Genomic DNA, 21909 nt, shown 5'->3' with positions numbered 1-21909 from the left:
CGCGGCGGCCCGGGAGGCGGGGCCTCGGTCAGGGGACCGGACTTGGACTGACTCGTGTGTCTGGGGCGGAGCCTGCCCTGTGGGCGGGGCTTCATGGGGCGAGGTCAAGCCTAGCTCCGCCCTTGAGGAGTTACCCTCTGCTGTTCGGAGGAGGTGCGGTCGGAAGTACTGTGGAAGTTGTTTTTCTCTTTCAAGGGCTAAGCAGTCTTTCCCACTTCTGTCCTGGTCGGGAAGGTTGTGTGACCTCATTGGTAACTCATTGGGTCTCCCCAAACAGTGCAGATTAAGCCCCTGAAGTGCAGGAAAGGAAACTGAGGCTCAGAGATAGTAAGAGTTAGCCTCAAATTCACGGAGGACCTCTACCTCCTGAGTCTGGGGCCCTCGGGCGACTGGCTAGGTAGATCCAGACACCTGTTGCTGAACTCCGAGCTCATTTTGGTCCACACTGCCTGTGGTGCATGCTAAATTATTACTTTTTGTAATGTCTCATCTTTGCCTTTTGAGTAGCATAGTAATGCTACATTGTGTGCATGTTGAAAGTATTACTTTGTAAAGAGCAAACACTAAATACACCATGATACTCGTTGGACCCTGAATCGAGTGTTTTACATGCCAGTGACCTCAAATCTGGAGGCAGCCTGCCCTCTCTACCTCTGGCAGGCCCTGGCCGCGTCACACCCAGCACAGGAACCCAAGCCTGCACCCACCCAGCCCACCGGGATGGTGGGAGGAGCCCATGGCCCAGGGCCAGTGGGGCAGGCCGGAAGAGCCCGGGACAGGAAGGGGTAACTACCCCCCCACACGCACTTAGGAGGGGCCCCCCGGCTGGTTGCCGAAGCTGTGGCTGAGGAGGAAGTGAGAGGAGGAGGTGAGGTGCAGCAAGGAGGTAAGCTGGGCTGCAGGGGACAGGGGCCTGGCCTTTCTGCCACTTCTGGGCCCATGCTCCACCCCCACCCCACAAGAGAAGAGGGGACAGAAGGGGCTTGGAGAGATACCCTGAAATCTGCTCCCTCTGACCACGCAGTCAGGTCCTGGGGCTGGGGCCTGGCTGGATAGGAGCCCAGGCCCCAGGCTGGCTAGGAGCCGCCTCTCACATTGGCTTTCCCCACATGTTGCAGCCTATGGCATCAGGCGTCTGCAGCACCATGGCCCAGGCCCTGGGGGAGGACCTGGTGCAGCCTGGTGAGCTGCAGGATGACTCCAGCTCTTTGGGGTCTGACTCAGAGCTGAATGGGCCCGGCCCATATCGCCAGGCTGACCGCTATGGCTTCATTGGGGGCAGCTCAGCAGAGCCAGGGTAAGTAGGGAAGGGATGGGGTAGGGCGGTGGGGTGCTGGGAATAAGGGTGGGAGCTGAGGGCTGAATTCTAGAGTGAGGTTCAACCTCGAGAGTCCTGGGCGGGTCTGGGGACTCAGCCACTATCATCCCTTCTCGGGTTCCAGATGGAATCCTAAGGTTAGCAGGGCTGCGGGGGGTGGCTCCTGTATGTCTCTTTTAATCCCAGTCTCTGAGGGTTTCCACCCACCTCTGGGGCCAAACATTCTTCCCCTTTTAATCTGGCCTGGGAATCCCAGATCCAGATCACAGAACCCACACTTCTTCTCCCACCAGTCCTCTGCATTCCTCATGTACAGACAGGAAGACAAGTCCAGAAACAGATAGGAAGGTCACACAGCAGATCAGAGACAGAATCAGACCCAAACTCACAACTCCTGGCTTCTAGTCTAGGACTCTGTCTACCCAACTTCCCTGATGACTTGTCTGTGTCCCTATCCTGGGGGACAGCCAACAAGCCCCTCCCTCAACACACACCTACACACCCCCTTCAGTCTCTCCTGCTTCCACCCACATCGGAGCCACATCCTTTCCTGTCCCCATGACAACCACTGGCAACTCCTGGGTGACAGGTCCCCACCCCGCCCCAGAGATTCCCAGAGATCTCCAGGGCCAGGAGTTAGGCTCACCCAGGTAGCATGAAGGGTGGCAAATGTGGGCTCTGGGTAACAGCTGCCCAGCGCCTGGACACCTGTGCCATGTGTCCCCAGGCCAGGTCACCCTCCTGCAGACCTTATCCGCCAGCGGGAGATGAAGTGGGTAGAGATGACCTCACACTGGGAGAAAACCATGTCTCGGCGGTACAAGAAGGTGAGGGGGAGAGTGGTCCCACCCAGGCCTCCGTGGCTCAGCCCCTTTGCCTCGGCCCATGCCCAGGCAAAATTCACCCCTCCCGTGTCCCAGCACCTCCTGCCTTTTCTCCCTGCTACCCAAAGTGGCTCTTGCCTGATGACAGGTTGTGCTTGGGGCCTGCCGACAGGAGCAGGGGAAGCTGGTGTGGCTGGCCTAACGGGGTCCCTTGGCCTCACCCACAGGTAAAGATGCAGTGCCGGAAAGGCATCCCCTCGGCCCTGCGGGCCCGGTGCTGGCCGCTGTTGTGTGGGGCCCATGTGTGTCAGCAGAACAGCTGTGACACTTATCAGGTGAGGGAACTGGCAGGGGTCCCACCTCCCTTCCCTGGCCCTTCACCACTCTGGGCCTTCACATTCACCTTTTTGTCCACCCACAGGAACTGGCTGAGGCCCCTGGGGACCCACAGTGGATGGAGACCATCGGCAGGGACCTGCACCGCCAGTTCCCTCTGCATGAGATGTTTGTGTCACCCCAGGGTCACGGGTACGAGGCCAGTGATGCCCAGGGACCCCCAGCCCCACAACCCCCAGGTGCTTTGGCCTAGTACCACCCCCCCCCACCCCGCCCCAGCTTTATATCTTTGCATCTCAAAGGACCCAGCAAGGCCCTCAGGGGGCTGAGGCCTGGGCAAGGGCCGCCAGAGGGTGGGGAAGGGATGCCCGGAGGACTGGCCCCTAACGGGGTCTTCTGGCACAGGCAGCAGGGGCTCCTCCAGGTACTCAAGGCCTACACCCTGTATCGGCCGGAACAGGGCTACTGCCAGGCCCAGGGCCCTGTGGCTGCCGTGCTGCTCATGTATCTGCCCCCAGAGGTGAGTACCCTCAACCCTGCTACGGGGACCCAAGACCCTGACCCCCTAACCCCAGTGATCCATGACCCCCAACGCTGGTGACCTAGGGACCTAATAACCCTGCGCTCTGGACCCATGACCCCTCCATCCCCAGGAACTCTGGCCTCAGGGACCTGGGATCCTTGACTCCTACCCAAACCTGTCCTAGTGAGTGACCCAGGGCCTCATGACCACCAACCTCAGCGACCTTCAAACCCAACGACCTTGACTGCAGGAACATGGAACCCTGAGCCCTGACATTTGCCCCAATGATCTAGGAGTCTGGTTGTTATTACCTTGACCTCATGACTTCTGATTCTGAACCCTGTGACCATGATCCCTGACCCCAGTGACCCCAAGAACCCAAGACTTGAACTTTGGGACCCTCCCTAGCTTTGACCAGTGAGCCCCTACCCTGTGACCCTCAAATTCAACCCCCTGAGCCCTGTGACTTCCAACTCGCTACGCCCCTTGGTAGGCCTCTATCTGGGCAACGGGAAGCTTTTCGGTAAGACCTGCCCCTCCTTACCAGCCCCAGCACTGAGTCCAGGCTCCTGGCTCCAGAGTCACCCCAGATGGTGTCCAGACCCTCCCCTGCACCCCTTTCCCCCGCCCTGTGGTCCCCTCTGCGGTGGGCACTCAAGGCCTGTGCCTGCCCCCAGGAGGCCTTCTGGTGCCTGGTACAGATCTGCGAGGTTTACCTCCCTGGCTACTACGGGCCCCATATGGTGAGAGGCTGGGATGGGGCCAGAGGGTACAGGGGGAGGGGCTGGGCGGGGGGTGGGGAGGGGCCTGGGGACTGGGTGGGGGCCTGGGGACCGGGAGTGGAGATGCTGACGGACGTGGCCACAGGAGGGTGTACGGTTGGACGCCGAGGTGTTCGCGGCCCTGCTGCGGCGGCTGCTCCCGCGTGTGCACAAGCACCTGCAACAGGTGGGCGTCGGGCCCCTGCTCTACCTGCCCGAGTGGTTCCTGTGCCTCTTCGCCCGCTCCTTGCCCTTCCCCACGGTGCTGCGTGTCTGGGACGCTTTCCTTAGTGAGGGTGAGTGTGTGGCTGGCCAGGTGGGCGGGGGCAGGCGTGGGAACTGGGGCCGGGAGCCTCGGGTGCCTGGTGTGCAGAGGGGATGAGGGTGCCAGCTCTGCTCTGCCCCACCGCCACTGCCAGTCTTGGCCTGGGGTCTGGGTGCTGGGGTGTGCTGAGGGTGACAGCGCCCTGTGGCTCTGGGGAAACGGCCCAGCCCTTGGCCACGGATCACCAGTGTAATGAATGATAGCCCCCACCCCCAGCAGTGAGGCCACCACAGGGAGGGCACCATCTGCTTGGGGGAGGGCTGGAGTCGGGGGGCGCTGCAGAGATCACAGCAGTGAGACAGCTCAGGGACTGGGCACAGTGGGGGCACGGCCGATGGAGCCCCATGGGCCCTTGGTGAGCGCTCTCGGAGGCCAGCGCTGCTCTGGAAGCCAGGGCCACTTGAGTGAGTGAGACCTACATTCTGGTGGAAGTGGGGATGGGAGGCGACGGTACTAAATCAACAAGATATTTATAGATTGTCAGAAGTTCTGTGAAGAAAATAAAACAAAGGATGTGCCAGAGTGTAGGGGGGCGGCAGGAGGAGAGTGCTGTTTAAAGGTGCTCGTGGCTGCTCTATGGAAGAGGCAAACTTGCAGGGCCAGTGTGGAGGCGGAGAGGCCAGGCTACAGACGACTGACGTGGGGGTGCGGACATGGGAGAGGTGCCAGGCCAAGAGCAGGGTGGTTGGACCAAAAAATGGTAGAAATCAATCAGTACATCTATTGAGCACCTGCTGTATGCCCAGTTGGCTTCAGGCTGGCTTAGAGCTCTGGCCACGGGTGTCCAAGTTGCCATCTACATGGCCTCCCCTGCAGACTCAGACCTCGAGGGCGGGGCAGGGCAGGGCCCCCCCGTCAGGGTGGCTGAGCTACCCTTGCCCTCTGCCTCAGGCTCCCTTTCATAACGGTGACACCGTTAGTAGTCGCTGCTGTCCCTTCACAAGTCACAGTTGTCACCAGACCTCGCTGGTCCCCTGACTGCTGTTTTCAGCAGACCCGAGGCTACCAGGAAGGAATTCTGCGGCTCCAGGAACAGGCCCAAGGTCACACCCGTGTGTGCGTGTGTGTGTGCGTGTTTGTGTGCATGTGTGTCCTATGCTCTTGGCTTAGAGGTGAGGAGTTCTGGCTAGAATCTTTCTAGAATCAGAAGGTCACAGGTCTGAGCTGGAAAGGCCTTCACGTCACCACCCAGCCCCTCCTTGGAGGGACGAGGAGCTGAGGCCCAGAATGAGAAGGCTTGGCGTGAGGCGTTCAGTAGCCCCTGGCTCCTGGCAGGCTGCTCTGCCCAGAAGTGTCTGTGGCCGCTGAGACATGCTGGCCAGAGCTCTCAGATTGCCACCGTGCTCTCAGTCATTGAGTCACGGCAGCAGAGCTGCAGGAGGGTGGAAGGAGTCTGGCTGAGGGCAGGTTCAGGTGCAGACTGAGGAAGCCCAGGGCTGGCCCCCCAACTGAGTGAGCCCCCGGCCTGCAGGTGTGAAGGTGCTGTTCCGCGTGGGGCTGACACTGGTACGCCTGGCACTGGGCACCACTGAACAGCGCCTGGCCTGCCCGGGGCTCCTGGAGACGCTCGGCGCCCTTCGAGCCATCCCGCCCACCCAGCTGCAGGAGGAGGTCTTCATGCCCCAGGTGGGTGCCCCTTGCCCGCCCTCTGCAATGGCCCAGCCCCCCTGCACAATTGCGGAAACTGAGTCCCAGAGGGGGAAGTCAGAGTAAGAACCGGGGCTCAGTTCTTGTCCTCTCAGCAGCAGAGAATGTGGAAACCCCAGGCCTCAAGTGGCTTTCGGTGGCTCCTTTAGTCTCTTTGTCTGTCAGCCCCTCAGCCCTCAGCCACTTCCTGCGGCTGTGTCCTGCCCGCCCCACAGGGCTCTCATCGCTTCCTGCCCTCCCCCAGGCCAGGCAGATTCAGTATCAACTGCTCCCCACAGGTGCACAGCGTGGCCCTGTCCGAACAGGACTTGCAGCGGGAGATCAAGGCCCAGCTGGTCCAGCTGCCCGCGTCGGCATCTGGGCCACCCCCGAGGCCGCAGGCCCGCCTGCCTGGGGCCCAAGCCATCTTTGAGGCCCAGCAGCTGGCAGGAACTCGGGGAGCCACCAGGCCCGAGGTACCCCGCATCGTGGTTCAGCCCCCGGAGGAGCCCAGGCCGCCGCGGCGCAAGCCCCAGACCCGAGGCAAGACTTTCCATGGGCTGCTGACTCGGTCCAGGGCCCCCCGTATCGAGAGCCCCGCCAGGTCCCATCGAGGCTCCACCTCCTCCCTGGACACCCGATTCTGAAGGTCCCACTTCTGAGGGTACCAGAGACTCAGGGTCCCCCAACCCCAATTGCCTGAACGGTGGATGCCAGCCTCCAAGTAGGCACCACACTTTACAGCTGGGATGGGTGCCTCAGCTTCTTTCCCGTGGACTGTGTCAGGCTCGAGGATGAGGGAAGGTGAGAGAGTGAGGTTTTGAGGACCCAGGCCCACCATCCGCCCACGGAGCTGTCCTGGCACCTGGGCCCTTGCAAGCATCACGCTGGCGCTGAAGGAGGGTGAGGTTAGGGGCACAGGCTGGGCTTAGGGGACCCCAAGGCTCCTGGGGAGGCCTGGAATAAAGTCTGAGCAGAAGCCCGTATGCAGTCAGATGGAACGCCTTCCAGCCTCAACCCCGGACCAGCAGCTCCTTCCCCTCCGGCCCTCACTCCCCTCACAGCCCCACCCCTCCGAGCCCAGCCCTGGCTCCTCAGGGCTCACTGAGGCTGCCCGTTGGCTGCTGGAAGGTCTTCACCAGCACCAGGAGCCAATGGTAAGCTGCAGTGCCCAGCCTCTTGGGGTCAGGGAAGGCTTCTGCACCTGGGGGAGGAGGGCTCCCCAAGTGGATGCTGGGCCCAGAAGTGGGACTCTGTCCCCTCTTCTGCTCCCTCTCCCTGCTGGTTCAGGATTCCCCCCAGGGCTGTGGGCACTCTAAGGCAAGTTCGCCCCCCACCCATGGTCCTGGTCCCATCCTCAGAGAGAGCCAGCTGAGAACAAAGGCCTAGTGTGCCCGGACAAAGGAGGAAGGGCCCGCCAGCCCTTGCCCCCTGCCTAAGCCCCAGCCGCACCCCCTGGGGACTGCCACTGTGGAAACCCCTCCCACACTCGCTAATTGCCCCCGTGGGTGCCTGAGGTGCCTGGGACAGGAGCCATCGCCAGGACAACGGGGCTGGTTCTGACGTAGGCTTATGTTCCTGCAGGGCCCATTCCCAGTGCCCTGCCTCCCTGCTTCCTTGGGTGCCCTCCCCTGAACGGGGGAGGAGGAGGGGGAGTACCCGGAGAAAGTGTCTGCAGTCCCACTTAAATGGTGGAGTGGGTTCTTAGTTCCCTGACCAGTGATCCAACCCGAGCCTCCTGCAGTGGAGGCGCGGAGTCTTAACCACTGGACCGCCAGGGAAGTCGCAATGGTGGAGTGTTTGATCCATCCTTCTCAGTGGCTGAGCTGGAGTGTTGGCACCCTCAGATCTAGTGACAGGGCCACGGCTGCAGGAACACGCTCCCTCCACATATACTCTTGTGGCGCTGACTGTGTGACTGGCCAGGCCCTGGGTCCTGGGCAGACCATCCCACTCCCTGAAGGAGGGACTCACGGAGGTCCAGAGCTGAAGTTTACCTGGGGGGAAACTAAGGCTCAGGAGGGGAGGCAACTGGGCCAAAGCTTTGCTGCCCAGGGCAGACCCAAGGTTCACCGCTACCCTCGCATCAACAGCCACGAACCTGACACCCACCTCCCTCTGCCATCCTGGGGCTACTCTCTCTCCCACTGCCCCAGTCTCGCCCCAGCCTGGGTTCTGAGTGTGGGCCAGGGGCTGGGCTCCTGTGAATTAAAGAGAGCTTCCTGAGCTCTCCCTCCCCACTCCCCTCCCCACTGGCGTACTTGGAGCTTAATAATACCACAGTCCCCTGCAGTTCACGGACCCTTTCTCAGACCCCCACACCCTCTCTCTGCAGGTGGCACTGAGAGCCTCTTTAGAGAAGGGGGAGATGGCCAGGTTGAGCGCCCAGCCCAGGATCACAGTGGGGGGCAGAGCGAGCTAGACCACGCCTTAGACTTAGGGCGGGTGTCTCATGGACTCTCTGCTGGGAGCAGGTAGGTGGGGGAACCTGCAGGAAGTTTATGGGATTTGCCCTGCACTCCCTGCCCTCCGTGCGCTCAGCTCTTCTGCTGCGAAGGTAGAGGAGCAGGAAAGCAGCAGCCTTGGCACCAGGGCTGCTGAGTCTGAAGGAGAGGCCACGTGGTAGTCGTTCCGCCTGGATATAGACCCTGGGGCAGGTGGTCTCCAGCAGGGGCCTCTCTAGCTGGGGCTGAGTCACTGCCTTATCTACTGAGGGAAGCATTTTCTGGGCAGTCCTTCTGCAGGTCCCGTTATCAACCATCCATCTGGGAAGCCTGAGCCAAGGGGTCAGACCAAAAGAGCACCAGCTCCCTCCTTGTCAGAACGCTTTTTTACACACGCTGTTCCCACAGGGCTGCGCTAGCCCCCTATGGCTCCTGTGTACTAGTTGGGAGAAGATGCCCCTCCCCCAGGTACATGCATCCCTTGCAGGACAGAAGGGAAGTGACCACTCAGCAGGGTACCTTTGTGCAGTGAGCAACCTGCACAACCACACTCAGTGAACCTAGCAGCCCCAGCTCCCTACAGACCTGCCTGGAAAGGGGCTCAGAGAAGGCGAGGCACGCATCTGAGAGTACTCAGCCTGTGGGGACCAAAGCTGGGATGGCACCCAGCGATGTCCATCGGCCGGGGTCAGCCCAGGGGACAGGAGTGGGGGTCAAGCAAAGAAGTGGAAGGGCAAATGGACCCCCGTGTGGGGGGCCATGGTCTCCATCTAGACTGCCACCCTCCCCATAAGTCCCCCCATCCCACACTGTCCGGAGGCCAGGCTTGGACTCCCTGCAAAGTCCCTGCATGGGAATGGCCTTCTCACTCTCTCTGAACCTCAGTCTCCTCCTACAGATAATAGGATAATAACAGCTCCCACCCTAGTCCCAAGAGCACTCTACCTGTCTCATTTCTATGATGGTTATTGTTTAGTCAAGCTGGGCAGTCACCCAGGGATTGCCTCTCGTCACCCCACGCCTACCTGGCCCAGCTCAGCCTCAGGTGACCTCCAGGCTCTCCTGGCACAAACAGAGCAAGACTGCCCTGCCAGCCTGCTTGCCCCAGCTCCCAGGGCCCTGGGCTGAGCTGCAGTTGCCCAACCCTGATTTTCCTCCCTGCGTCCACAAGGCAAACGCCATCACAGCCGGTGCCCAGCCAGGGCAGTCTGGGAGCGGGCACAGAACCACACTGCTCTGTGTGCATGTATACACACACTCTGGCAGAGGGAAGACCCCAGCCCTGCCTCTCACCAGCCGTGTGACCTTGGGCAAATCACATCACCTCTCTGAGCCTCCATTGCCTCATCTGCAAAAGGCAGAGACTCATAACTGCTACCCAACAGGGTTAAGTGAGATATGGCACATAAAGTCCTCTGTACAGTGCCTGGGACAAGTCAAAAAACATTCGCTGGGGCTTCCCTGGTGGCGCAGTGGTTGAGAGTCCGCCTGCCGACGCAGCGGACACGGGTTCGTGCCCCGGTCCGCGTGGATCCCATGTGCCGCGGAGCGGCTGGGCCCGTGAGCCATGGCCGCTGTGCCTGCGCGTCCGGAGCCTGTGCTCCACAACGGGAGAGGCCACAGCACTGAGAGGCCCACGTACCGCAAACAAAACAAAACAAAACAAAAAAAACCAGGAAAACAAAACCGTTTGCTGGCACTGCTACCTTCTGCCAGGTGCCCCCTGTCCAGCCAAGCCTGGGCTAAAGTATGCACTATAATCCCCATTTGAGGATGAGAAAACTGAGTCCACAGATGCTACACTGCTTGGGTTAAAAACAAGACAGCAGGGACTTCCCTGGAGGTCCAGTGGGTAAGACTCTGCGCTCCCAATGCAGGGACCCAGGTTCAATCCCTGGTTCGGGAAATAGATTCCGAATGCATGCCACAACTAAGAGTCCACATGCCACAACTAAAGATCCCACATGCCGCAACTGAACATCCCGCATGCCACAACTAAGGCAGTGCAGCCAACATAAATAAATAAATAAATAATTTTAAAAAGAGTTAAAAAAAAAAAAAAGCAAAAAACAAGACAGCAGGCCCAAGGTGGAGTCACTTATGCTAAGCCCCATGTCACCAAACCGAGATAACTTGATTAGAGTTTCAGCTCTCCTGGAAATTGTATCTTAAACCAGTCAATCAGGAATTGCCTGACCAGCACTAGCAGGTTCATCTGCCTGATAGACCCCTGCTACTGCCTAAAAGAAAGTGATCTTGCAATAACCAACCCACTTTTTTGCCTAAGTGTAACTTCTTTGTGTCTGCTCCCTTCTGCCTATAAAAGTCTTGCATTTTACACAACTTCTTGTAGCTCCTTTCTGTCTGCTAGACGGGATGCTGCCCGATTCATGAACCGCTGGATAAAGCCAATAAGATCTTTAAAATTTACTCTGTTGGGTTTTGGTTTTTAATATTTGTTAAGTATCAGATCTCATGCTCTTTGGTGACATCCATGCCCCAACCCTGCTCCCTCCCGTGTATCTCCCTGGAGCTCAGGTTACCCCCTCAGCAAGAGGATGGATCTTCTTGGGTGGCCACACCTCATTCCAGGAGGCTGGGCTGGCCACAGGGAGGAGTGGAGTGTGGATCTGGCGCTGGGGAGCCCAGAGCAGCCCTGGAAAGCTGTGTGGGGAATGTGGGCTGGGCTGGGGGGCCCCAGGTAAGTCACTTCTCCTCTCTGAGTCCCTCCACTGGTAGACAGGGTGGTTCCTCACAGGCTGCTCTGTGTACGGTTGTAGAAAGGGGCCAAAGCAGCCACCTTTGCCTCCACAAGTGCTGCGGGGCCGTCAGTACGTCAGTACCCTCCCCCAGCCCAGGAGGCTCTAGGGAACAGTCGGGGGGGTGTCCCTGGAGAGAGGGTCTGAGTTTGCGGGGGTGAGGTGGGAGAATTGCAACAACAGCCTACACGTGCTGGGCTCAGGCTGCTGTGATAATCTTCATCGCAGTCCTATGAGATGGTAACTAGACCCATTTAAGTCAGGAGGAGAGGGAGGTTCAGTCAGACAGGAAGGGGAGGTGCCCAGGCCCGACAGCTGGATCTAGGATCGGAATCCACCTAGTGGGACAACACTTGCGAGGGTATGAATCTCTGGGTGTGTTTCTTGGGGTGAATATGTGGCTGTGATCCAGGTCTCTTGAGGTGTGCTTTTGTGGGTGTTTGGATGGGTGCACCTGGGGGTAAGGATGTGCGTTTTGGGGAGATTGTGGGTATAACTGTGGATGTCCAGCTGACCTGGGTGTTGATGGGCAGGGCAGATCGTGTAGACAAGCCCCTTCCTTTGCTGTGCTCAGACCCACTGGAACTCCCAGCCTGGCCACCCTCTTCCCTCTTGGCCCCCAGCAGGGCAGAGGGTATCCCAGGGAACTGGGACTGCCCTTGTGGGGGGCGTCTTACCTAGTGGCCACTACTCTGGAGGGGCTGGGAGATATGAGGAGGGGACCCCGCAGATATACAGGGACCCCTGTTCAAGAAGGCCTTTCTGGGAGTGCTTGCTGCCGTACGGCACAGTGCTCCTTGGCAGACAGCTGCGGCCCCGGGTGCTGGGGAGCTCAGGACTCCATCCAAGGTTAGGGCTCCGGACTGTGTGCTCCAGCCGCTCTCCTGGCCACCCCAGCCCTGAGGGCAAGCCCTGGTACCAGTCTCTGCCGGCTCCAGCTTTCCCCTCCCCCTCTATTCTCTTTCCATCTCTCTTCCATTATGGGTCTCTCTCTATTTATCCCCCTCTGTCCTCTGTCTTTTCTTTACCGCGGCCCCTTAGTCTGTGACCCTTTCTGACGATCGCTATCCGTTAGAACCTGGCCCACTGTTCGACTTACTGTCTCCGAAGGTCTCCTGTCTGTCCCTCTGCCTGTCTCTCTGTTTGTCTCTCCCTGGGCCCCCGGCGCCTTGCCTCTGGCAGGGTCGGGCCCGCCCACCCCCAGGACCCCAGGTTCAGGATGGGTGGCGGAGGTTTTGCCGGGTCCCCCGGCTGGAGGACGGTGGGGCCGGGCCACTTCGCCCCGCGCCGCCCCGCGCCTGGCACTGGGCATGCCCCGGGCGCTTCTATATAAAGCGGCGCCGCCTCGGCCGGGCGCTGTGCCGCCGCCGCCGAGTCCCGCCGGGTCCGCGCCGCCCGCCGAGCCCGGCAGAGCCCCGCCGAGCCGCTGCCGCCCGCCAGGTACCCCGGCTGCTGCCCGCGCCCCGGGGAGAGCCAGGGAGGGGGCTGCGGGGCAGGGGCCGCGGGGACGGGACCTTGAGCGCCCGCGCCCCCCAGCGGGACCCGCGACACCGCCTGCACACCCCTCCCAGACGCGCGCACACACGCGCCGGGACCCGGCGCGACCCCCGCTGGAAGGGCTGAGCGCCAGGACCCCCGGCCCTGCCCCGGGCAGCTTGGGATGTGTGAGCTTGGGGTGCGGGCCCTATGGGGTCCGGGCGTCAGCAATCCCTCTGCTTCCTTGGGGTGGGGGTGGGGCAGCCTTGGACACCTCCTGGCTGGGACAGGAGAGCCGCGCGCGGTCGCGGCCACCTCTGACCCAGAGTCTTAGGGGCTGGGCTCTGCAGTAGAGATCCGACCGCCCTGACTCCCTCCTCTGTCTCTCTCTGTCAGTCTCTTCCATCAGTCTCTCAGCCTCTCCACCTGTGAGATGGTGAGTCTCCTCTGGTCCCTCCCCACCAAAGCCCAAGACCCTAATCAGAGGGAGGGCCCGGAGGGCGGCATCGGGCGCGTAGAAGCCTAGCCCTGGGGCTGCCTGTGCGGACAGACCCGTGACCAGCTGCGCACCCACCCCTTGACGCCCACTCTGTGCCATGGGACAAACAGCTGCTGTGTGCCAGGCGCTGCCTCTCTCCCCCATCAGCTCTGGGAGGCGGGCACTCTTGGTCCCCTTTGGCATTCATTCAACCTGCAACTTATTATTACCATGCGCCCTGCCCCATTCTAAGTTTGGGAACATAGCAGTGAACCCATTCTGGGCTCTTAGGGGACTCAGCTCCTAAGAAAGGGCACCAAGCCTCAGAATTTGGCACCGGCGAACCGGGATTCCAGGCCAGGTCTGAGGCCCAGACCTCTGCCCTCCCGGCTGCCTGCAGTATGCTGTCTCGCAATGACCATGGCGATTCTCTAGGTCCGAGCCTCATCAGTACCCCGGGGGGGGACAGGGCAGGCACCAGGCACCCACAAGTCCCAAAGAAACCTCACGACTTGTCCAAGGAGGCCCAGCCTGTCCCCCGGAGGACAGGCCTAGCTGTGTCTGCACGTGTGTTCACAGTGAGCTTCTGAGCAGCCTCATTTGGGAGTCAGCCAGCCTCAGAGAGGGGCAGGGTGTAAGATTTCATCTAAAGTGAGCATTTCCATGACTCAGAACATCTGAAAAGAAGGGCAACAGCTTCTTCCTTACTGATGCCTGGCCCAGGACTGGGCGTATGGTAGATTCTCCAGCTACTTGGAGATGACCGTGGACCAGCTTCACCCACATATTTAGGTCTCAGCAGAACTCCACGGTGGTACCTGGCTCACTGAGGCCAGAGAAAAGAGAGCAGCCCAAGAGAGATTGCTTGGTTCATTCGTTCACTTATTCTTCAGTCATCAAGCATTGAGCAGCTACAGCGTGCCAGGGCTGTTTTAGGTCCCAGGGCTGCCTTGATAAACAAAACCGGCAAAAAACCTCTGCCCCTCTGAACCAAGCTGGGGCAGACCTGGGCGTGGGATGAGGGGGCAGTGATCCAGCCAGCAGTGCATTGCTTTCTGCTCCCACCCGCTGGGGCACTGCACATACAGTTTACAAAGCACTCCCACTTACATGTTCCTGGTGACAGGCCTTCATCCCCCAACCCAACCCAACCTCTTTTGTTCCTAGGACAGTGTCTGCCCAAGGTTAGGAGAGTGGGGGACTTACACCCTTGGGTGACTTAATATGCCCCTTGCCCACCTTGCCCAAGACCCACCACTTCTGCCTCCCTCAGCTGTCCCTGGATCCGCTGGGTCCCGAGTGTGACTCCCCCCTGGGCTCCAAGGACCTGGAAGAAGAGGAGGGCCCATGGGGTGGGGGCTCTGGCCTGCCACCCCCAGGCTGCTTCCATGGTTCCTGGCACCATGACGTGGCCCTGGACTGCAAGGGCTCCCCCGAGGGGGCGGAGGCCCGGGCCTGGACTGTCTACTACTACAGTCTCCTGCAGAGCTGTCTGCAGCAAGCTGGCCTTCCGGAGACCCAAGACCGCAGCCAGGTGCCCCGCACAGGTGCCCGAGGGCTCCATGGAGGGGGGCACCCCTGGGGGGGAGGGGCCACCCCTAGGAGGAGGGAGGCACCCTCAGCCCAGCCTGCTTCCCATCCCTGTCAAGGTCGGCCCCTTCCCCTAGGCTCTGGCTTGGTCTGAAGCCAGGGAGACAAGGCCAGTCAACCTCTGGAAGGCAGGCATTTCAAAGGGCATCTAGCACCAGTAAAGTCAGAGACCACGGCTTCCCTCCCCCCCCCCCAGAAAATCCAGCCCTGGGATTTGCAATCCATGTTCTGTGGAGCCAGAGCTTCTACAGAAGTGTCTTGGCAGCTGCTGTGGAGGCAGCTAGCAGCTGGGACCCAGGACTCCTCTGCTTTATCTGTTTTATGTATCAGGCAGCCACAAAAGATTTTGTGTGGACAGAGGGCTTACAGCTAGAGTGCGTGAACATCACAGACTGGGCCCCATTGTACAGACTGGGAAACTGAGGTGCAGAGACTCCTCCCCCCACCGCACAGGGACCAAGGGTCACACAGAAAGTCAGTGGCAGAGCTCAGGCTAGAGCCCACGTCTCCAGTCACCCAGCCTCCAGTGCCTTCTGGGCCAGCTGCAGAGGGAGGGAGCTAGTCTCAGAGGGCTAGGCGGGCAGGCAGCTTCCCCTTCGCTCTCCAGCTTCCTCTGTCCCCTTTACTTTTCTCGTCCGATACCCCGGGAGGACCTGGGGGTCCAAGGGTGAGGGCAGGGCTATGGGGGTGGGGAAAGGTGGGCGGAAAGAGAGCAAGGGGAGCCCCTGGTGAGCTTGGCAACGTTCTCTTCCTCAAGGCTGTCCTGGGGCGGAGGTGACCTTGTGCATTCTGGGATCCCCCAGCACCTTTCTGTCTCTGCTGCTGGAGGGTGGGGTCCAGAGCCCGGGTGAGTGTGTGCCCAAGTTCCCCCACCCCCTCCTGCAGAAAGGGCAGCCCTGCCCTGGCCCGGCCACATCCCAAAATACCCGCCAACCCTGGCAACTGCCTGCATTCCACCGGGCCAGCTGCCCTACTCCGAGTGGGGGTGGGTTCTGGGAGCAGCTGCCCCCGACTACCCAGGGGCCCAGGCTGGAGGTGGAGGGCATGGGGGCATTAAGCCCTCCCTGGCCAGCAACCCTCCTCCCTCTGCCCACAGGAAACATGCTCCTTTGCCTGTCCCCTGCTTGGCTGACAAAGGTGCCAGCACCAGGGCAGCCGGGCGAGGCAGCCCTGCTGGTCTCCAAGGCCGTGAGCTTCCACCCGGGGGGCCTGACATTCCTGGACGATTTTGTCCCCCCTCGCCGTGCCACCTACTTCCTGGCGGGCCTGGGGCTGGGGCCTGGCCGGGGTCGAGAGGCAGCTGAGCTCGCTCGCGACCTGACCTGCCCCACAGGAGCCTCAGCCGAGCTGGCCCGGCTGCTGGAGGACCGGCTGCTGACGAGGCGATTGCTAGCTCGGCAGGGTGACGTGTCTGTACCAGCTACCCTGGCTTTCACCTACAAGCCGCCGGCACTGCTGAGGGGAGGGGATGCCAGCCCGGGACTACGGCTGGTGGAGCTGAATGGCAAAGAGGGCCAAGAGACACTGGTGAAGGAGGAAGTAGGGGCTTTTCTGCACTCTGAGGCCCTGGGTGATGCCCTGCAGGTAACAGGCTCTGCCCCCGAGGTTGTGCAGAGGCCAGCAGGAGGGGACCCGTGGAGGGTTACCGGGTCCTGCTGGGAAGCGGTCCCCAACTTTGAGCCCTACCACTGCCCCATCTCTGTGGTAATCCCCTGCCTTCTTACCTCAGTTTACTCATTAGCTCCTGTGGTATGAGCGTCCCACCCTGCATGTACGTGGGGTGGTTGAGGAGGCCCCCTTCCCCTGCCTGTTGCAGGTAGCCATGAAGCTCAGTGGCTGGCGCTGGAGGGGGCGGCAGGCAATGCGTCTGTATCCCCGAGCTGAGCTGGGCCCAGTGGTGGACACAGTGCTGGCATTGCTGGAGAAACTAGAGGAGGAGGAGAGTGTCTTGGTGGAGGCTGTATGCCCACCTGCCCAGCTGCCCTTCCCAGGTGAGAGCCACCTGTGCCAGCCAGAGGGAGAGCATGGCTCGGCCTCCTGGCTGCTCTGTGCTCAGGCCTCACCGTCTTCCCCCAGGCAGCCCCCTGCCTGGCCCTGAGCTGGCTCTGCGTATCTGTGCTGTGGTCTGTCGGACACAGGGTGACAGGCCCCTGCTGAGCAAGGTGAGCATGGCTCAGGTCCAGGTCATGCCCCTGCTGCCACACCCCAGCCCAGTTCCACTGAGCTGATGACGGCCCCTGGGCAGAGAGAGGACAAAATCTTGGGGGGGGGGCGGTGGAGGATTTTGGTTGCCTCTGGGAGGACTTCGTCTGACACTTTCCCTCCTCTCCAACCCTTCCTGTGCTCCTCCCACATCCGGAGCCCTACTTGGTATCCCATGCTGGGTACCAGGGCCCAGGGCTGAAACCTCTTCCCAGAGAGCTCTTCCCCACAGAAGAGGCTGACCCAGGGTACCTGACAAACCTCCAGGGCCTGGAGCCCTTTAGGAGAGAGGCTTAGGGACCCTCCTAGGTACACAGCTCTGGGCCAAGCTGAGAGGGAGAGACTCAACCTTGCCCTCAGGGAGCTCTAGGGCTAAGCCCACCAGGGTGGGACAGGCCCCAGGGCTGTAGGCACTAGAGACAAGCATGCTTAGAGCCCTTAGGGAGCAGAGGCCCCAGCTGGGCCTGGAAGCCTGGGTAGAGTCCCCCCAGGGGGACCAGACGGGCAGTGTAAGTCACATTGGAGGACAGGACTTGAATGTCCAGTGAGGGCTGTGGCCTGGATCGTGGCATAGGGGAAGGTGTGCTGGGGCCGGGGATAGTCCCGGGCGGACTCCTCCTGGACCAGCCCCCTGAGCCGCACCTTGCCCAGGTGGTGTGCAGCGTGGGCCGTGGGGACCGGCCTCTGCGGCACCAGAGCTCCTTGCCACGGACGCTGGAGGCGGCGCTGGCCCAGTGCGGCCTGGGTGAGGCTTCGCAGGTGGCAGTCGTGCGGCAGCGCGTCAAGGCGGCGGCCGAGGCCGCGCTAGCCGCCGTGCTGACCCTGGAGGCCGGCCTGAGCGCTGAGCAGCGCGGCGGGCGCCAGGTCCGCACTGACTTCCTTGGTGAGTGCAGGCCGCCCGGGACGGGGACGGGAGGAGAGGGGCCCGAGGCCCGAAGGCGGCCCGCATTGAGCCCGCGCCCCCTGCCCGGCCCAGGGGTGGACTTCGCCCTGACGGTGGCCGGCCGCGCGCTGACCCCCGTGGCCCTGGAGCTGAACGGAGGCCTGTGTCTGGAGGCGTGCGGCGCGCTCGAAGGGCTGTGGGCCGCGCCGCGCCCGGGGCTGGCGGCCGAGGAGGCGGCGGCCGCGCCGCTGGTGGAGACGATGCTGCGGCGCTCGGCGCGCTGCCTCATGGAGGGAAAACAGCTGCTGCTGCTCGGCGCGGGCGGTGTCAGCAAGAAGTTCGTGTGGGAGGCGGCGCGCGACTACGGGCTCAAGGTGGGCGGGGCGGGGCGGGGCGGGGCTCAAAGTTCTGGCCTGAGTGGTGGAGGCAGGGCCCGGGGCGGGGCCAGGGGCGGTGTTGGCCTTGGGGCGGGGCCTGCGCGCGGCGATCTAGCCGGGGGCCTGGAGCCCAAGCGTAATGGCGGGGCCTGGAGCCCAAGCGTAGGGGCGGGGCCTGTCGCCCCGTCCAGGTTAGGAGTCTCAACTTTTTCCCGCCCCTAGTTGAATTTTGTCCCTGCTAGGAGTAAAAGGCCACTCGGGACACCAGACCAGCAGTCCCAAGCCCTAACCCTGGTGGTTTCCCTACGAACCCTGGTGGTTTCCCTACGAACCCTGGTGGTTCCCTACAAACCCTGGCCAGACTGAGCCTGCCAGTGGGAAAGATTCCGCCAGCCCTCTCTGCCACCCCTCCCATCTAGATGACACCCGCCCCTCCTCCTGCAGCCATCTTTCCTCTGGCTAAACCTTACTGAGCTCCCAGGTCAAGCACTGCCTCCTCTAGGTTGCCTTCCCTACCCTCTTGGCTGGATTAGGTGTCCCACCTCTGTACCTTCTACTCAATCATCAACAAATATGTTTTGAGCGCGTAGCACTGGTGAAGCTGTCTCCCCTGAGGGCCAGGACCATGTTCTAGGCCCCATCCTATTGCCCAGCGCCCAGCACAAGCTGATCTCGGTGTGTTGCCGCCCTGTGGTTTCTGCAGCTGCACCTGGTGGACTCAGACCCCAACCACTTTGCGTCCCAGCTGGTGCAGACCTTCATCCACTTCAACATAACAGAGCACCAGAGGGATGAGGAGAACGCACGGGTGCTGGCGGAGCTGGTGCGGGCACGCGGTCTGCAGCTAGACGGCTGCTTTTCCTACTGGGATGACTGCCTGGTGCTCACGGCCTTGCTCTGCCAGGAGCTGGGTCTGCCCTGCAACCCGCCAGCCGCCATGCACCTGGCTAAGCAGAAGAGCCGCACCCAGCTGCACTTGTTGTGCCACCATGGCCCACCCTGGCCCGCACCCTCCCTCTATGCTGTGCCCTGCTGCCCATTGGAGAGCGAGGCCGACGTGGACAGGGCTGTCCGCCAGGTGCCCCTGCCAGGTGTCATGAAGCTGGAGTTTGGGGCGGGTGCAGTGGGTGTACGGCTGGTGGAGGACGCGTCGCAGTGCCATGAGCACTTTTCCCGGATCGCCCGAGACCTGCAGGGCGAGGCCGACCACCCCGGCATCGGTCTGGGCTGGGGCAATGCCATGCTGCTGATGGAGTTCATCGAGGGCACCGAGCACGATGTGGATCTGGTGTTGTTTGGGGGGAGACTGCTGGCTGCCTTCGTCTCCGACAATGGCCCCACACGGCTGCCTGGCTTCACTGAGACAGCGGCCTGCATGCCCACTGGGCTGGCACCAGAGCAGGAGGCGCAGCTAGTGCAGGCAGCCTTCCGCTGTTGCCTGGGCTGCGGGCTGCTGGATGGGGTCTTCAACGTGGAGCTCAAGCTGACTAGGGCTGGGCCGCGGCTCATCGAGATCAACCCCCGCATGGGTGGCTTCTACCTGCGAGACTGGATCCTGGAGCTTTATGGTGTGGACCTGCTGCTCGCTGCTGCTATGGTGGCCTGCGGCCTGCGGCCTGCCTTGCCTGCCCACCCACGCGCCCGTGGCCACCTGGTGGGTGTCATGTGCCTGGTGTCCCAGCACCTGCAGGTGCTGAGTTCCACCGCCAGCCGCGAGACCCTGCAGGCTCTTCACGACCAGGGCCTGCTGCGTCTCAATCTGCTGGAGGAGACCCTTGTGCCTGGAGAATACGAGGAGCCCTACTGCAGTGTGGCCTGTGCTGGGCCCAGCCCGGCCGAGGCCCGTCTCCGCCTGTTGGGCCTCTGCCAGGGCCTGGGCATCGACGGGCCCCACTATCCCGTTGCCTACTTCTTGTCCCACTTCAAATAGTGCTGGGGCCAGAGGGCGGGGCAAAGTGCTGGAGGGGATGCGGTGGTGCCCTCTGCTCCCTGGTGCTCTCCCTGCTTCTCTTCCCATGGCCCTGCCCCAACCGTTGGAGAGGTCTGGTCCCCTCCAAGGCCCCAGGTCTGTTCCAGAGCGGCAGGGCTATTTTGACACCACAGCCTCCTGGACTTGAGGGGCCACAAAAGAAGTAGCTGGTGGGCTGCTTGTCCTCCCGAAGGCCCCAGTCCAGCCCATAGCTTCCCAGGACTCTAGTCATGGAGAAGCAACAACAGCTGCACACACACACAGACACACACACACAGACACACACACACACCCTGCCCCCAGGTTAGTTCGAGTGGGCCCAAACCCAGCCCATCCTTCCCACCCCTCCAGGTCTGTCTCTTCCTGCTGCCTACAGGAGAGAACCTGGCCTCTGGCTTTGGACAAATCCCAAGAAAATCTGAGACTAAACCCCTCGTCCTCCTACTCTCACCCCCTCATTTAACAAATTCTAGATAGTTCTGGAGCCTGCTGACAATGTTTGGCAGTGCCCCACCTGCCTCATTCGGCCTGAGCAGTAGAAGCAGGTGACTTGGGGTCAGTAGTAACCATCTCCCCTCCAGGCAGACACTATTGCCCCATTCTACAGAAAAGGAAACAGGCTCAGAGAGGAAAAGCCACTGCCTCGATGTCATACCACAGTGGATGAAGAGTCGAGGGACAAGATGCAAGGTCCAGGTTTCTGCTTTTACTAAGTTGTACCTGCCCACTCAGCTTCCAGGCCCCACTCACCTCCTATATAGTGGCCCTGAGACATGTGAACACCCCTCCCGTGCACTATGCACCTTATCCACCAAGCTTTGGTGCTTTGGCCTCAGGCACACCTAACTAGCATTGGCAGAGGAGACTCTACACTCCCTTCCTCATTCAGGGGAGGCTGCTTTAAGAACTCTGCCTCTGTGCTGCACAGGAGCTGTGGACAGCTCCACAAGCGTCCCTCTCCAAATAAAGGCTTATGGACTAGTGAAACGTCCAGAGTCTGGGATAGGTTCTTGCGACTTGGCCAACACTTCTCAAGCTCAGGTAGACAGGGGATGGGGAAGGGGGAGGGAGAGGTAGTTACGGGATACCTGTAGCGTCTAGAGCTAAGGATAAACTGCCACATTGACCAGGCCTCTGGGTTGACCTTTGGCGAGGGGCCTGCCAGGGGCACCTACACCAGGACCCAAGCCCGAGGGTGGAATTACAACGAGGGCCACACCCAACCAGATAACCCTCCTCCAGCCTGGAGACCCTGAATTCTGTCCATTTGAGCTCATATCTAGCCTCCCCTGTCCAACTGGAATGCACACCCAGACAGCTTCCAAAAATCAGAACTCATCCAAGGCCTGGTCTGGCCCAGTTCACACTCCCAGGGTCCCATCCAACAAGAATCGATCCCCAAATCTAAACTCACGGACTAGGTTTGGTGTGTTCATTATTGTAGTGTCACCAAACACAAGTTCGTGTGTCTGACGCACAGCACAAGCCCATAATTACGGGTGGATCAGTGAGACCCAAACCCTTTCCGGCAGGAATCTGCCAACAAAGCCCAGCAGTGAGCTGAGCACCGAGCAGTAAATGCTGACTTGAGGGTCCTCGAGCGGGAGGCACGTTAGAGACCGTGATGCAGCAGCCGGCTCCCTTTCAGAGGCGAACAGAGAGATATACTCGACCCGCCTCTCTCTACCACCCAGACAACCTGGCGGCGTAGGGCTCCAACAGCGCTGGGAATTGCATTTACACTCACACCTGCATGCACTTCGACTCTGCCCCGTCCAAAGTCAAAGTCGCCCCAGAACCAAAATGATCGGCTTCCAGGAGGCCCTTGTCCTGTGCCACCCCGGAGGAAGCTATGCTGGGAAGACTGAGGGGCCCGCGGAAGAAGGTTCGGCGGGCTTTAGCACCCCGGCACTCAGGAACTACCATTCCCGAGATGCCTTGTGACGGACGCCAACTTTTCTCGCCGCCAGCTCGCGGGAGGGGCAGTCTCTTGCGTCATCGGCGCGCGAGACCGCAGT

At 61.2% G+C, this 21909-nt stretch overlaps 2 protein-coding genes and 1 pseudogene across 4 annotated transcripts; all 3 read left to right on the top strand.

Moving 5' to 3' along the window:
• The first annotated feature begins 105 nt into the window (after positions 1-105).
• Positions 106-10500, top strand: TBC1D10C (TBC1 domain family member 10C). 3 transcript variants are annotated; one of them, XM_089914412.1, is made up of 10 exons: positions 106-886; positions 1119-1297; positions 2046-2145; positions 2370-2477; positions 2564-2670; positions 2884-2998; positions 3679-3744; positions 3869-4058; positions 5559-5713; positions 6013-10500. In XM_089914412.1, exons 2-10 carry the CDS (start codon positions 1122-1124, stop codon positions 6358-6360), a joined length of 1365 nt encoding a protein of 454 aa, XP_089770538.1. In that variant the 5' UTR covers positions 106-886; positions 1119-1121; the 3' UTR covers positions 6361-10500. The 3 variants fall into 3 exon arrangements, with proteins under 3 accessions (XP_089770538.1, XP_022446988.1, XP_022446986.1); XM_022591280.2 differs by lacking the exon at positions 106-886 and having other exon boundaries at positions 945-1297; positions 3893-4058; XM_022591278.2 differs by lacking the exon at positions 106-886 and having other exon boundaries at positions 946-1297.
• A 3359-nt stretch (positions 10501-13859) lies between these two features.
• Positions 13860-15274, top strand: LOC149748669 (uncharacterized; annotated as a pseudogene).
• Positions 15275-15556: 282 nt separating this feature from the next.
• CARNS1 (carnosine synthase 1) lies at positions 15557-21853 on the top strand. Its single transcript, XM_089914420.1, has 5 exons — positions 15557-16044; positions 16277-16451; positions 16537-16622; positions 17314-17919; positions 18626-21853. Exons 1-5 carry the CDS (start codon positions 15562-15564, stop codon positions 19850-19852), a joined length of 2577 nt encoding a protein of 858 aa, XP_089770546.1. The 5' UTR covers positions 15557-15561; the 3' UTR covers positions 19853-21853.
• Positions 21854-21909: the final 56 nt, after the last annotated feature.

Source organism: Delphinapterus leucas, chromosome 7 (assembly GCF_059928025.1).
Source record: "Delphinapterus leucas isolate spDelLeu-1000000601 "Yukka" chromosome 7, BTC_Dleu_Yukka2, whole genome shotgun sequence".
Taxonomy (NCBI): Eukaryota; Metazoa; Chordata; class Mammalia; order Artiodactyla; family Monodontidae; genus Delphinapterus; species Delphinapterus leucas.
Note: the sequence above shows the minus strand (reverse complement) of the source record. Positions and strands in the feature narration are given on the sequence as shown.